Source organism: Poecilia formosa, unplaced genomic scaffold, assembly GCF_000485575.1.
Source record: "Poecilia formosa unplaced genomic scaffold, Poecilia_formosa-5.1.2 Scaffold14, whole genome shotgun sequence".
Lineage (NCBI taxonomy): Eukaryota > Metazoa > Chordata > Actinopteri > Cyprinodontiformes > Poeciliidae > Poecilia > Poecilia formosa.
In genome coordinates, this window is record NW_006799953.1 from 3,282,273 (window position 1) to 3,297,569 (window position 15,297).

The 15,297-nt window shown below is 38.9% G+C and overlaps 1 protein-coding gene across 6 annotated transcripts in view; it reads right to left on the reverse strand.

The window, feature by feature from the left end:
• Nucleotides 1-15,297, reverse strand: part of LOC103133935 (unconventional myosin-XVIIIa) — a 106,982-nt gene that overhangs the window by 67,915 nt on the left and 23,770 nt on the right. For 2 of the 6 annotated variants that reach the window (XM_016668319.1, XM_016668317.1), the window contains exons 1-6: nucleotides 6,165-6,301; nucleotides 5,444-5,511; nucleotides 5,298-5,321; nucleotides 3,361-4,137; nucleotides 1,164-1,241; nucleotides 910-981 (exon numbers count right to left, since the gene is read on the reverse strand). In XM_016668319.1, coding sequence (XP_016523805.1) covers nucleotides 910-981; nucleotides 1,164-1,241; nucleotides 3,361-4,137; nucleotides 5,298-5,321; nucleotides 5,444-5,482 — 990 coding nt within the window. In that variant the 5' untranslated portion in view covers nucleotides 5,483-5,511; nucleotides 6,165-6,301. Of the gene's footprint in view, nucleotides 1-909; nucleotides 982-1,163; nucleotides 1,242-3,360; nucleotides 4,138-5,297; nucleotides 5,322-5,443; nucleotides 5,512-6,164; nucleotides 6,302-11,993; nucleotides 13,054-15,297 lie in introns of those variants that run through there. The other 4 variants (XM_016668321.1, XM_016668318.1, XM_016668320.1 and 1 more) reach the window with 4 other exon arrangements.

Genomic DNA, 15,297 nt, shown 5'->3' on the forward strand with positions numbered 1-15,297 from the left:
GTCTGGTGCAAACTGAATTGATACTGTGACCACCACGTTTGACAGTTGCTATAGTGCTGACCCCAAGGAAAGCTTTGAGGGTCGGGAAAGTGATGTAGGTATGGTGTGTGACCAACAAGAAACAGGATTTCAAAGTGTAAACAATAATTAGAAATAATTTCCGAGAAGAAGAGGTGAGAGATACATATTTAAATTTGAGGCACTGGCTGATCTAACAGGCCAGTAATTTGCCATTACTGTTCCCAAAAGAATGGTACATAGACTTCCAAGCCAAGTTATTTTTGCATGGTGCTGATGTCAATATCACACGACAACTCCTGTGCTCCCCCCACTGTCAATTTTATTTTGGAAAACTCACAGCTGTGAAGAATTGTGCAAAATACCATTATATTATACTGCTTTCCAAAAATAACCCAGACAAAATCTATACAAAGTTTGACAAGTATATTGTATTGATGTGCCTAACTGTAAGAAGAAAACCAAAGAAATGACAAGACCAAAACTAATAGCCACCCCAAACATTTTATATGTCAATAATGTGGCCTCTCTGCGTTACAACTTACAACAGCCCCTCTCTGTAGCATAAATATTGCATCAAATATTTGAAATGTCCAAATTTATCGGATATCAATGCCCGAGACATGCGCATGTAAACTTCTAACTGTAACTGTGTGATCCAAAATTGGCAAAAATTATAGATTCATATTGTTGCTGTCAGGATTCAGTAATAGGAACCTTATATGACTTATATGACTTGTGTCCTTCGGCAGATTAACTCCAGAATTTGAAAGCTTGTCAGAAAAATTGCCTTCTGTCTGGATAAGCAAGCAACGGAGTCAAGCTAGTAGTCAGAAAAGCCCCGACCAAGCATGCCGAATAAAGACCAGCAACAGGGCAAAGATAAGTTACATTATTGCCGTCTAGCGTGAAGATCTTCCTGACACGCTTGTGGTCGTCCTCAGACGGAATCAGCTCAGGAGCCTAAAATCGAGCAGCAACAATTGCAAATCCACAGCCAGAAGGTAATGTTAATGGACCAAAAGAAACCCGTGTAACTGTCTGCTGGAAGAAAAACTGATAACTGATAGCAAATAAAAGAATATGGTGAAAAAGAAAAATATGTAGTACTTCTAAATGTGAAAAGCACACACTGTAATGTGTACCTTTGCAGCAGAATTCTCCTGTGCAGCAGGGGATGGTTTACCGTTGGGCACCGCAGGGGAGCAAGACGTCTCCTTTACCTTACATCATTTATTCAAATATTCACAAACACACAGAGAAAAACATGCGCACACAGAGATGACATTAAGATGAGGCGATGGCAGTACAGTTGACAATTATGTTTTAGGCTGCATTCTATTTTAACCTTAGTCTAAAACAGCTACTGCCACTCCCATGTAATTTGGTGTTCCGGTTGACTCAATCAGGAAATGAACATGGCTGTTAAAGAAAATTGCTTCATTAGGAGGTGCAGTTAATGAATAAAATGGTTCGCAGCTTTTATCTGTGTTGTATCAACAACAATTTGCTGCTAATTTCTTGAGGGTAATTTTGAAAAATTTAAACAAGCCTTAGTTGAACATGCAGGATGTTCTTCCCAAGGAACCAGAGCGGAGTTAATCGAAATTAGCTCTTAAGAAGTCATAAAGGGACAAGAGCTGCGAAAACGAACGCATCTTTATTTTTCCTATTTATGCGCCTGTAATGACCCTACTTAAAAAATAAGAATTTACCAAAACTTTAAGAATTAAAGCAATTTAAGGATAATGTTGGACGTAAAAAATAAAGAGATCTATTGTAAATAAAGCCTTCTAAACTGAATCAACACTTTACATATCTACTGGCCGCTGTAACACCCAGTATTCAGCAAGAGGAATCTCTTAAAAAGATGTGAATTGGACTTAAGACTTAGTAAACTCTGTAACTTGCAATTGATTGAAGTGCTTTATGGAAATGAAAAGTTCTCAAAAAACAAAAAAAATGTATACACGTTTCCGGCTGACATTACTTCAATGAAACATACTTGTACACAGTTTTAGCAACTACAGGGGTATATTCAGTTTTGCCCCATATTTGCTTCTGTCTGCTGACAAGATTATGTCAGACGCCTTATAAGCTACCGTTTGCTGCAACCTACACCATAATCGCCTCAGCACCAAACATTAATACTTGCCCCAATGCAGACAGAGAATCATGATATGTCAATCCAGAGAATGTGTCTTACCGGTAAGGATATTTTAAAATGTTTCTAAATAAATATCCAAAACTATGATGTCGTTAGTCAGTCAATAGTGTATTAAACAGATTGCTAAAACATATATAAAATGTTGACGCATTTCTGGCACAATAGAAATAGCTTTCCGAGGCACGGGTCAACTTTGTGCTCTTAAAATGTAACCACAAATATGGACAATGCTCATTGTCACATCCGATCACATCATCCTCACTGTACAGCTGTCGGCAAACGAAAATAATGAGCTGACCATTTCCATAAGATGTGCTATTGCTAGACACTGAAGTGGTTCTCCTAAAGAGCAGAATAAGCCTTGAAAAAACAATTTAAGCCTTGGTAATGCTGCTCCTATGTAACACCATTTACCGGTATCTTATCAAGATGGCGCATTTCTGGGGTAATTTACTTGGAGTCTGGCCTTGTGGGCCAATTACCTCATTGTACTCCATATTTCATGGACATCTTATGGCAATGCAAATTATGTCAAACAAAAAAGAAACTAATAAATGATTGAACTAAACTAAAATTATTTACCCATAAGCCTGAACAATGTACAAAATACATTGTTTCTGGTTCTCAAAAGGTAATATAAAATGTATGACAAAAGCAACTAATTACTTCAGAGAACACCACAAGTGTTTTTGTCTTGATTATTTAAAAATGTGCCTTAAGAAATATTTAAAGGCTTTACTTACCTGCCTATGGCAGACAGAACAAAGCCCCATATCTATTCTGGCAGAAAGTGATGGTAAGGAGTCACAGCTCAGTGCTCACAGACAGTTTGAACTGGCCAGACAACCACAGTGCAGGAAATGAGTACACACTGATGAAGCCTTATCATGAGCTTGTGCATGCCCTCTGCTTCTAATCACTCAGGGTGTCTTTGTTATACCAAGTGTTTTTATGCAATAAAAACTATCTTGTTAAAGTGATTTTGCTAACAGTAAAGATTACGCAGACTGATTCCATATGTGAAATAAAACGTTACAATTCTTTTTTTTAAAACAATTTTGTTCAAGTTGATGTTGGAGGACAATGTATCTACGTGATGATTTCCTTGTGTATTATTGTTAAAAAGCATGCTACACACAGAGAAAAAGGCAAACATGCACATGTTAACTCAATACCTCTGGTTTCTTTATACCAAACAGACGAGGCTTTGGGATGAAGCCTGCAGGAGGAGCCAGAGGATCTGTCTTTGGAACAGGAATGAACCCTGGAGGTCGCATCAAGAGATTTTGTTTGGAAGGTGCTAGGCTGGTCAGTTTGGCAGGGATAAAACCAGGTGGTGGAGTCAATGGATTCTGTTTGGGTGCAGGAATGAAACCAGCAGGTGGTACCAAAGGATTTGGTTTTGGAGGGGGTAAAAAACCAGGTGGAGGGGTGAGGGGGTTTGCCTTTGGTGGCACTGGGTTTGGAGCTGCAGTTGGTGCAACAGATGAGACCTCTTCTTGTTTTTCCACTGATGATTTTACCTCCTCTTCTTCTGCCTTCTCTTTCTCCTCCTCTTCTTGCTGCTTCACTTCCTCTTTTGTATCCTCTTTGCGGTCCTGAGTGCGGGTGCGAGGTCGGTGCTCCTTGGTTCGAACTCTGCCCATCAAACTGGCCAGTCCCACAGATATGTCATCTTTGTCCTCTCCAGCAGCCTTAGGTTTTGTTAGAGTCGTATTCGATGCTGTGGGCTGACTCTGCTCTTCTGTACCAGCAGGCACCACCCGCCTGACAACTCTCCTCACAACTCGTACCACCTTTTTACCACCAGTGCTCTCCTCCTGCTCAGGAGTATCCGGTCCCACCATGGCACCGTTACTTTTGGACCCTTCAGCTGATGATGCAGTCAGTTGTGGACCACTGGCTGTGTCTGCGACAGGATTAGTGACTGACTGAGGCTGACTACTGTCAGACTGGACAGAAGCAAAGTAAGATGGTATAGATTATTCCATTGGTGGTTGATACAGGAAGAAGAAGAAAAAAAAACTCTCAGTTTGGGGCAAGCAAGTTCTGAGTTGAGAAAGTTTCAAGGAGATTATTCTGAATGGAGCTCTAAGCTGGACTTTAATTTGCATATTTTAAACTTGCGGTCAAGTAATTCTGTCAGGCCAATAAATTCAGCACAGCCCAACAATTTCAAATTTAAAAGTTAATGGGAAAGTTTAAATTGATATGCACATGCATATTGAGAAGTAATTTTTCTGAATAACAGTCTTGGTGGCAGTATAGCCCCAGAAACTCTACTTGCTAATAAAAGTGGTGAAGAAAAGTGCTCCAGCTTGCAAATATTAGGGTGAAGGGTCAATGACTCCAATATAATCCTTAATTGATTGTTCATGCTTTGCATTTAAGGAATTAATAGAGGTGCACTAAGAAATTGGTTGGTGTTGGATTTAAAACTTGGCTGGCTCTAAATGGTGATTGGCCAGTCAGAAACTAAAAATGTATATTTTTTTTTTCTGATCAATAATCACATCTTATCTAAACACTACTATGCCATGCTGAGAACACTCTTCGGTCTTGAGGTTCTTAATGACTAGGAAGGCTCAACCAGCTTCAGCATCAGTGAAGATTAATGTTTTATTTTATTTTAGGATTAGTGTTAGGAGATTATTTTGACATTTTTTCCACAAAGCATAAAAAAGAATTTAATTGCTTACAATATTTTAGTCAGCTGAAATCAGAACCAGATAAGGTTTTTGCAAAAGTATTAATCAGAAATTGAGCACAAAATACTAATCAGTGCATCTAAATGCTCCATCCATTAGAGAAACAATTTATTTCACCAAAACATGTGACATTAGAACTTTAGCAATTAATTTACCCCCTTGTTTTGTCAGATTGCTTGGATAATTCTTTTAAATGTGTAAAACTTCTCATAAACAAACATGCCATTATCAGTTCTGTCAACAAAAACAATGTCTTAACAAGAAACTGCATTAAACATTAAAATGAAAAGCTAAACTCTCAAAACCACTCCAAGTTATTTCAATATAGCTCATTGTGATATTTGAACCAAGCAGACATTAAATGAATACGTGCTGGCAACACATGCATCTGAAAGACAACTTACTTCTGTTTTGTTCTCAACTTTAGCCTATATAAAAAGACATAGCCAAACAAAAAACAGAATGATCACACTATGCAAACCAACACTCTACACATCAGAATAAATATTTATGTACAGGCAACAATCAACATGATGCAGAGGTGAAACACCTTTTGCTCCCAGAAGGAGAAGCGTGATCTGTACGCCATGGTGACAGGCCAGAAGTCATGGATTTACACTGGAATATGGAGAACAAAATAATGGAATGAGGGAGAAAATGGGAGTCACCCAGAGAAGAAGGGATGAAGGTTGTGGCTAAAATGAAAGAGAAATAAAGTTCAGGGATAAGCGATGGAATACTGTAGACTTTATTTCAGCACAACGGGTTATTCAGCAAAAGATCAGAGAGACTGTAAAGCACTGACAATAAAAAGAACATGAATAAAATGATGAAATTATGTCAATGCAGTAAATGTACTATATATTAGACGTGTTCCATTAAAAAGAATAGAACAAATTGGGTAATCCATGACAGAGGAAACGACACAAAAGATGTTTCCAACAGTACAAAAACCGCAACAAACACTATATAATAGTAATATATCACAGACGTGTATATAATTTCTAAAAGTTTTTAGAACTTCCAGCAGTTTCTCAAAAGTTAAACTAAAACAAGGTGATACCACAGCAAGAATTAGCTACACAGCAACTACTCCACCATCTCAGGCCCTGCTTTCATCAGCGTCCACTCCTATAAATAGTAGGTTGAGTAGCAAAGGAGGCCATTCTAAGACCCTATCAGAGCTCTAATGGAAGTGCTAGAGGTTAGCCCTGAGAAGATCACCCCACTCATACAGCACACTCAATCTGCCAGAGGTTCAAACCCATTACCTCCTCTCTGGGCCTGGTTAACCTTCTGATCTTGCCTCAGACGCAGGAGCGGTCCAGTCACACCTAAAGGTAGGGTAAGACCTGAATCTGACGGGAGCATGCACACTCAAAGCCCCGAGAGGGAGGGTGATCTCGAGGGTGGGGACATAGTCCGAGCTGCACAGTGAGACTGGGGGATGGAGAGCAGGGGGGAGTAATGTGAGAAGAGCTGGGCCGGGGGATGGAAGAGGGACAGCTGCTGAAATACAGAGGGGATATTAATAGAGTTTCCAAAACTACTGTTACCGCCTTATCTCACTGCCACGTTGGCCTCCTCGTGACAAAGAATCCAAAATAAAGACTTACTAATCAAGCAGTGCTTAAACATTTTTAAGCCTCCCAGAAGGTTCTTATGAACAAAACAAAAACAAAACAATGGAACAACGCATATCTGGTTACTTTAATGGAAAGATATTTTAGTAAAAGGCTTTTTAAGTCATAAAAAACAGCGTAAATTCTTTTACCCAAGGCCACGATGCATCTTTAAATTGTATGACATGTTGGTTACTTTATATTTAAAACCACAAGAGGGAGCTATATACCTACAGTTCACACCATGGTCTGGTTTTGCACTCTGTTGACCTACATTCTATGCTATGTTGCTTTTTTGCAAGAAAAGGAACAACCAAACACAACATACCAAAGTTTATTAGTAATGTATTTAACTAATTGACATTAAAGTTAAACCTACCTATCCGGTCTCTAAAACTAAAAAAAAAAAATGTCTGAAACGTCATTGTTGTAAAACCAGTTGGGTCATTCCTCATTTAGGGAGGAATGACTAAAAGGCGGATATTTACCTCAATGTCAGCTTGGCACGCAGCAGAGAAACAAAGACAAGGAAACACAGAAACTGGCTGAACTAGGTAGGAATGAATCACCCCAATCAAGCACTTTATTCACAAACATCTGAACATCAGCTATCTGGTGATCAAATCAAGTGCATTTTGGATCCAGACATGATAAAAGCAAAGGCATCTGGTGTTACATATAAATGCAAATGTCCAGTCAAACATGTGCAAAAATTAAGCCTTCCTGTAAAACGCTCCAAACAGATAAAAGAGGATAAATTTTCTTGCTAAGCCCATACATTTGAATGTTAACAGCGAGCAGTATCCAGTCACACATGCAGCATTCCTGCTTTGTCTAGCACAGACTGCTAATCCCCGGAGTCTGTTACTGGGACGCAGCAATGTGTGGACTATTTGTCCACACATGGCTTGCACAGAGTAAAGATTAAACACTGTACAGCACAGAAACCAGTGATTCTGACCCAGATAAACCCTTCCGTACTTTGAATTTAGTTACCTGGCTCATGAACTGTAACATAAAGCGAAGACTAACAGCAGACTTTACACTTTTCTTGTATGCAAGGTTAATGTCCCAGGGATAAAGTACAGAAGCATGTACCAGCATGGTGAGTCGCAGCAGTAAAATGGTGCTGAGCCAACGGAAGCCTCAACTGACAGAGCAGTTATCTACACGACGGGTTGTGCTGCAGGGCTCTTATTGCCAAAAAGGAGTGACTCCCCTTCACCATCACCATATACTAGCTCAGGATAATAGACAGCTTGTTTTTTTGTTTTTTTTTATCAAATAGCATTTTAAAATGAACTGATTTTGATTATACAGTGGGCCTCTGCCTATTCATATTTCAGCATTTCCGAATTTTTCTGTGAAACAACTCCAACTTATTTGCAGAAATCCACCTATTCACCAATTAATTTTGTAGTGCATACCTAAAACATTCAAGAGAAATTGCAGCTTGGGAAGATGGAACTTGGCACAATGCTACTGCTAGCACTGACAAAGTAGCCAGTCAAGGAGCTGAAGTCCTTGATGCTGTTTGACAGTAACCCCAATAACTGAAATAACGAGGATTGACAATATTAGCTTCTGCAGTAGTGCCAGGATGTTTTCATTGTACATATCAATGCATATTAAGTTACATGTGGTGTGTCGACTACTGAATATAGGCAGTTCTAAGTGTTTCTACAGGGGGGGCTAAGTTTTAATTATTCAAGGGTGGCTGAAGTGAAGTGAAGGTGGTTGAGGACTACAAATACAGTCAGTGTTCACCTGGAATACAAACTGAACTGCAGATACCACAGCGACCACAGTACCTACAGGAAGGGACAGAGCAGACTTCACGTCTTTAGGAAGCTTAGGTCTTTCAGTGTTTGCGGCAAGATGCTGCATTTCTACTATAAGTCTGTTGTAGAGAGCGTAATCTTTTCTGAAATCATCTGTTGGGGCAACAACATCAGTTGTTTAGCCTTGCAAAGGCTAAACAATAGAAGCAGGTTGCTTCTGTTCAAGGCATGACTGTGGAATCAATAATGATTATGGTGTGGTCATGATTATTTCTTCTTAAAAATAAAGAAAACATCTTTGAGTATCCTCTTCATGAGACTGTCACACAACAACAGTGTCTTCAATCGGAGGCTTCTTCAGAACTGCCGCGATACAGGCTGCTACAGGACATCCTTCCTGCTCACAGCCAAACAGCCTCTTCAAATCTCTGAAGAAACATGGCTAATATGAGCAATAACATTTAATTAAGTAATTTTAAATTGAAATTAATTGAATATGAATTGGGCGTGATTGACTTGCTAAATACCTGTGTTGTGGATTCTAAACTAATAGAATTAAAGTGATTATAATTTCAAAATACATTAAAATGTGTAACACAAAGTTACGTCTTCCAGTCTAACCAGAGATCAAAGATCAGAATTGATTCTAAAGCATGAACATTTTCTCACACATTTGGTGGTAAAACTAATGATGTACATGCAGTACAAGCACAGTTCCTAATTGCCAACAAGAAAAGTAGGTGTCAAGCAAGTAAATACACCTCAAGGAAAATTAATGGGTGTCTGTAACACACCCTGGAATGTCAGGTATCTGTCACACAGTATGTGATTTTTAGTTCCTGTTGCTTTCAAGACCCAAAATAAAAGGATCCAATTTTTTGCTTACTGTTTTTACGTACGAGTTCAATAGAATAGAAAGAAAAGAATGACCTTGTGTTTTTAAGATTTGTCATAAACCAGGTCATTTTATACAAATAAACTCCTCCTGTTTCTAATTCCTGTTTGAAACTACTTCCCCTGTTGTATCCGCCCACTGACAATGGGGATAATGCAACCTGACTAGACAGGTTGTAGAAGACATGACGGCATTTAATAATTTCTGTCTTCTAAAACCACTTGTGAACTATACACCACCAGGCCTCATATAACTATACAATGCATTATAAATGCAGGAGTATAATATAAAGCAGTTATGCAGATATGTGCACCAAAACAACAAACAATAATTACTAAATAAATATCAAAAACAAAGTCATTTCAAATGGATTTTGGCTCAAACATACAGCAGGAAAGTGTTTGATGTTACAGCTCAAAATACAACAGGCCAATACAAAAAAATTAAACTACTTTAATCAAGTTTAGCCTCTCTTTTTGCCTCCAGAACAGTAAAACAGTTGTTGGGGATCTGCTACTGACTTTTTAAGAATGACAAATATGCTAATCTTATCAGATAATGCAAGACTTATTTTGAGCTTGATGGATTTAGATTGAGAAAAAGATTTTATTTTTTTGGGGGGAAGGGAGGAGTGATGACAGATTAGTGTGAAAAACTAAGGGGGGTATTAAGCAGTCAAAAGCAGACCAGAGTTGTAATCAGAAACCGTATGATGATGAAGCAGAGCAGGAAAAAAAAAAGGGACAGACAGTGCAGCGCAAGAGAGCAGGTGTTTAGCTGATACCAGTCCAGCCACTTTTTGTTCAGTAACAGGCTTATTATTATCGTATTCTCCCTGCAGTTACAGTGGTTGCTGGGCAACGTCACATTGATGACAAAGTCATTCCACAAAGTCACTGCTCACTTGCAATCATCATCTGGCTATAGCTCCATGTCAACCAGACACACAAGAGAGCATCATCAATCTTCGCATGTACATGAGGCAGTTAATCACATTTCAATAAAACAACAGAAAAAAAACTAATAAAATACCACATGGTCAAGCTTCACAAATCAAATTTGAGAAGCAGAGCTCCAGATTCAGAACATGTTCTTATTATAACTACCTATAAATAGTTCTGTTGGTTCTGGGTCACCCTCACAAGCACATTTTCTTTCATTTGCCCTGTCTCATAATTAGCTAGACAGGCTGGATGTGGAACAACGTAGAAAAGGACAAACAGCTCTTTAAAAACAGCAAATGAACTCTGTACATGTATTTTCTAGTGTGTACATCAAACTAAACTCACCAAATTCACCCAACTTTCTTGATGTAACTGACTTAATAGCATACTACCAGGCCAAACCAAGCCTGTTCTCTGAACTCTTCTGCCAGGACAACAGACAGCACTAAGCGCAAATTAAGGTGTTTGTTGTGCCAGCTAATAAAGAGTTTAACTTAATGGCCCTCTGCTTGCTGCCCACGATTATACTGGAGAAAAGAGCTCCGAACGGGCCGCCAGCCAAGTCTTACCAGACCATATGGCCATCGGCTGTGGTGGCGTTCGAGCCGTTGTTTCTTTCAGCGTCCCATTGTTTGGTCTCAAAGGGATGGGGGGCGGGCTGGGGGATTATATGTACACCCGAACACATTCTCTCTTTCAAAACAGACCCATACACACACGCTAGACACTCCCCCATACAAGCAAGCACAAAATCACATTACTGGTGTCATAACAGTTATACCCATTATCTAGACATGAAGAAAGATAACAGATGAAGGGGTGGGGATCTTTTTCTTGCTTAAATACTGATAACTGACTCAGGAAAAACAACACTGCAAATCCAAAAATGCTTAATTTTTTAATGTTCTATAATCTCAATTATTAGTTCATTAAGTCTGTATTCCAGGCATGAAATCAGTTTTAAACTGAGTTTAAGATCCTTACATGCAGACCAGTGATCTTATAATATAATATAAAAATATCTTGTACTAAACATTTAAAACCTTCTTGTAAATGTAAAAATAATATGGCACAAAATGCTACATCCAGCAAACTTAATTTGTCAACAAATACATCCGAACTACATAGACACTCACTTTAGGAAACCCGCATTAAGCTGCATTTGCAAAAGGAGTTTTGGAGTTCCCTGTGCAGCAAGAAACCTTTCTTAAACTCACCCAAAGTAGGGGGAGGCAGTAAATATATCATGAAAGAATCTGATAACACAAAGGTATCGCATCATTGTCAATAAGCCACATTCTACTTATTTTTGTTTTATGTCCAGATGTCTCTTTTTTTGTCCCCTCAGTCAAATCACTCTCATAGTCCAGTTTTAAAAAAATATTAGTGAGCTTTTTGTTTGCCATTCTGTTTCTTGGTCGCCATAATTTGATAAGCCAGGTTCTTTGCTGGTTTGGCATTTATTGGTGCCCTTTTAAAATGTAATTGTGTTTGTTGGAAGAAAATGAAAAAAAAATACATGCTTTGAATTTAGGTATTCTCAATGCCAGAACATTCTCAATGACTTGTTACGAGGAAATGTGACACTACATTGAGATAGAAGCCTCTCTGACTTCTGACAACATCCCTAATCAATAATAGAAGCATAATGACAAAAGAAATGATGTTGACGAGTAAATAGGTTATCTGATATTTGGGTTTATAGACTGCATGGTTAAAAGAGTGCACTGACCAATTACTTTGGATAAGTACAGAGGAATTCTTCTAAGTAGGAATGACCACAAGACCCATCACATAATTATAGCCCAAGGCAAAAACAGGAAAGCACTTGGAATAGTAGGTGTAAAATTGTACTCACATCGAAGATATCTTTGGGCAGAGCTTGAATGGTCCTCAGCCAGCTGCGGTTCAACTCGCTAAGCTCCAAAATCGGCTGCACCTTTAGCCGGACTGCCTCTCCTGACTGACGGATCATCTCCACAATTTCATCCCTGTTTTTGCTCTCCACGTTGATTCCATTGATTTCCACAAGCCTGTCTCCTGGAACCAGGCCCAAAGCCCAGTCCTTGGTACCTGCGCCTGGTTCTGCAAAATGTACAACTTGCCGGCACACGCTTCCGTCCTGTTGTCTCTCAATCATGGTGGTCCTCCTCAAAGAGAAGCCAAAGTCCCCTGTGTTTCGCCTCTGAATCTCAAGCTCTCTTGGATCTGGTACTGGTGGAGTGATGAGCACAGGCAACTGTAGGTCTACGCCAGGGAAGGTCTTCTCTACAATCTCAGGAACGTGAACCTTAGCAGTGCCTTTTGGGTTGGGAAAGGACACTGAATTGAAGGTAGACCTGCTCTGATCTGAGAGACTTGGGTTGCTACCATCTATACTCTTTTGACTCATAGTTGCTTGCCTCTGACTCACTGATGAATTGGTCTTAGCCAGTTCCCCAAATTTAGCTGCTCTCTCCTTTACAGAGCAGCGCTGAGGTTCCACTTGATTACAAATCTGATCTTCACCAGAGGTACTTGCAGACGTTTGTCTTGCGTCAGGCTCCTGGGTATTGGGAAGATAATCTTTCTCTACACTTGTCAGAGAAAGCTCTGTGTTACTAGCCACTTTAATTGGAATAGGGTTAGAGATCTCTAGCTTGGTCCTAGATTGCCTCTTGGTGCTCGCTCTGTTCACATGGAAGAGACCCCTACGTATGCTCATCTCTTCCAGGCTTTTCAACTCTGACTGGGACATCCGTTCTTTTTTCTCTTTCTTGTCCTTCTTTTCCTTTTTGCCCAGCTCCTTTTCCTTCTCCTTGTCTTTCTTGATTAGGTGAAACATGCTTCAGGTTCTTTGTTGTTACTCAGCAGATTAATTTGTTTAAGGGGGTCCAACTTTTGCATCAGAGTCTTATTAAAATATGTGGGAGCATACGCTATGGATGGGAAGTCAAGTAAGAAGAAAAAGAAAAAAAGAATATGAGATTTTTAGAATTTTACTGGAAACACTGACATTCACACAGCTCCAATCAAAGCCTTACTGGAAAACCTGTTAAATCTGAGGAAAAAAAAAACTGTTGCCTTAAAAGAAACATAATTCTAAACATAAGTGAAGCATCCCTGAATTACTTAAAAATTTATTTCTGCTTGTTGCTACTGCTTTGCCAAAATATTAACATATAGTGAGGATTTTATTCTGTCATATTACAACCACAAAGTATGATATTTTGCATTATAAACTATCTCAAACTACAGGAGGGGGGCCCAAGTCAAATCCTTGAGCTCTACTATCCTGCAACTTTTAGATGTATNCTGTTAATAGAAAGTCCATCTGGTGGGATGGAAGGGGGACAATGCATGACACATTTTTCAGATTTTTAATTGTAAAGAAAACTGAAACCTACGCGTAGCTGTTCAGAAAAAGCTCAAGGCAAGTTAATACTTTTGCAAGGCACTGCAGGCAGAGCTGATGACAAACTGTTAAAAAACGAGAAAAAAAAAGTCTGAACCATCACTGAAAAGAAAATATAACCTTGTTCATCTACAAGTTTACAAAAAAAAAAAGAACTCCACCATGGGAATAAATGCAATTAGTGAAGAATAATTTATTTACCTGACTGGGAACTTCATTTGGGAGACACAAGTGTCTCTTTAATCTATTAAAAATAATGATGACATCCAACACAGCAGTAAAAAACTCCAGTTATAATCCACCATGAACTGGTATCTTCTAAGTCTTTTGACAGAGAATAACTTTGGGGATTACACGCAGAAAAAAAAAAAAAAACAAAGCAGTGGGCTCTATCGGTTTCATCACTGCGACAGAGCACTTGCGTGCGTCTCCTAATGCGTAGCAGAACATTTGTGGAGTCAAGCAAAGACTTTTAAATATTTGCTTTGAATGATAGGCGGCTCAATCGGGAATTATTTTAGACATCAAAAAAAGAAGAAGCTGGTTTTGTCATTGTAGCCTTATTTTACAGGGTCAAAACAGGTATGGAGGGGAAAGGTTTTAAAAGATGAACTATATCCATCTGTACACATGTGCTTCAACAACAGCAATTATGGGGTAAACCTTTTCCAATTAACACTTGTCAGATAAATGGATTGACAGTACAGTAAACACAAAAGCAAGCTCCTTTTACATGGCTCCTTGACGTGGCTATGGGTAAACAGAGATCATTGCTGCCCTCTTGTGTTACAAAATGAGATTACACTGCTGAAAAACTGATTTTAGAAGTATTCTGGAGCAGTCAGCGAGGCAACAAACATGTTTTCAGAAGTGCAGAATATTCTAATGAATAAACATAACTTTTGAATGTACACAAGTCAAATTGTTATCCCTGTGTTGCATCTATGGTTCTAGAACTTTATCACCATACAGCACACCTTATTAAGAAGAATAGTTCTGACGAAAACCTTCCCAAATTTAAATGTCATGCCGATCGTAAGAACATTAGTTTGATTCTGCATTCACAGACGATATCCAGTACTGGGAATATTTTAAAATTAGTTCCTAATGGTGTTATGGCGCCATCAGAAAGATTGGTAGCCAGCTGGAGGGGATCACTGACACTAATTGGGCGAGCTAGTCTGCATACGCAACTGTGCAGACGTAATGAAGGGTGAAGAAATGTTTCAAAAAACACATGCTTCACCCCGTGCAGCCTGTGCAGTCTTTGTGACTTGTATGTTATGTTCAGTGCATTTTGGTGACACTCATTAAGAAACATATTTTGTAAGATCAAATCCTAAAGACTTCGTTTGGATATGATAAGGTCCATTTCTAAGACCCTATGAGGATGTGATGCAGAGGACGGAAATGTAAATATCAAAATTTGATTTTTTTTTTTTTGTCATGTTACAACCATGTATTTCACTAAGACTGTGTGACAGACCAATACAAAATAGTCCATAATTTTGCATTCCAAGTAAAAAACCTGAAAAGTGTTGGTCAGGAAGAAGAAAACCCTCATTGAAGTCTTTTTTTAACGCTTACCAAAAGCCATGTAGGCAATACAGGACAAGGTATTCAGAACAGATTAGCCTGAAGAACTAGGAATTTGTAGAAGCAAATTATTAGTGCATTTTCTTATATTCTCTTGAACTTTCTCCCTCTCCTCTATCCTTACCTCTCTATCTCCCTGTTAACATTTTCTTCCTTTCTTTTTTTTCCCCCT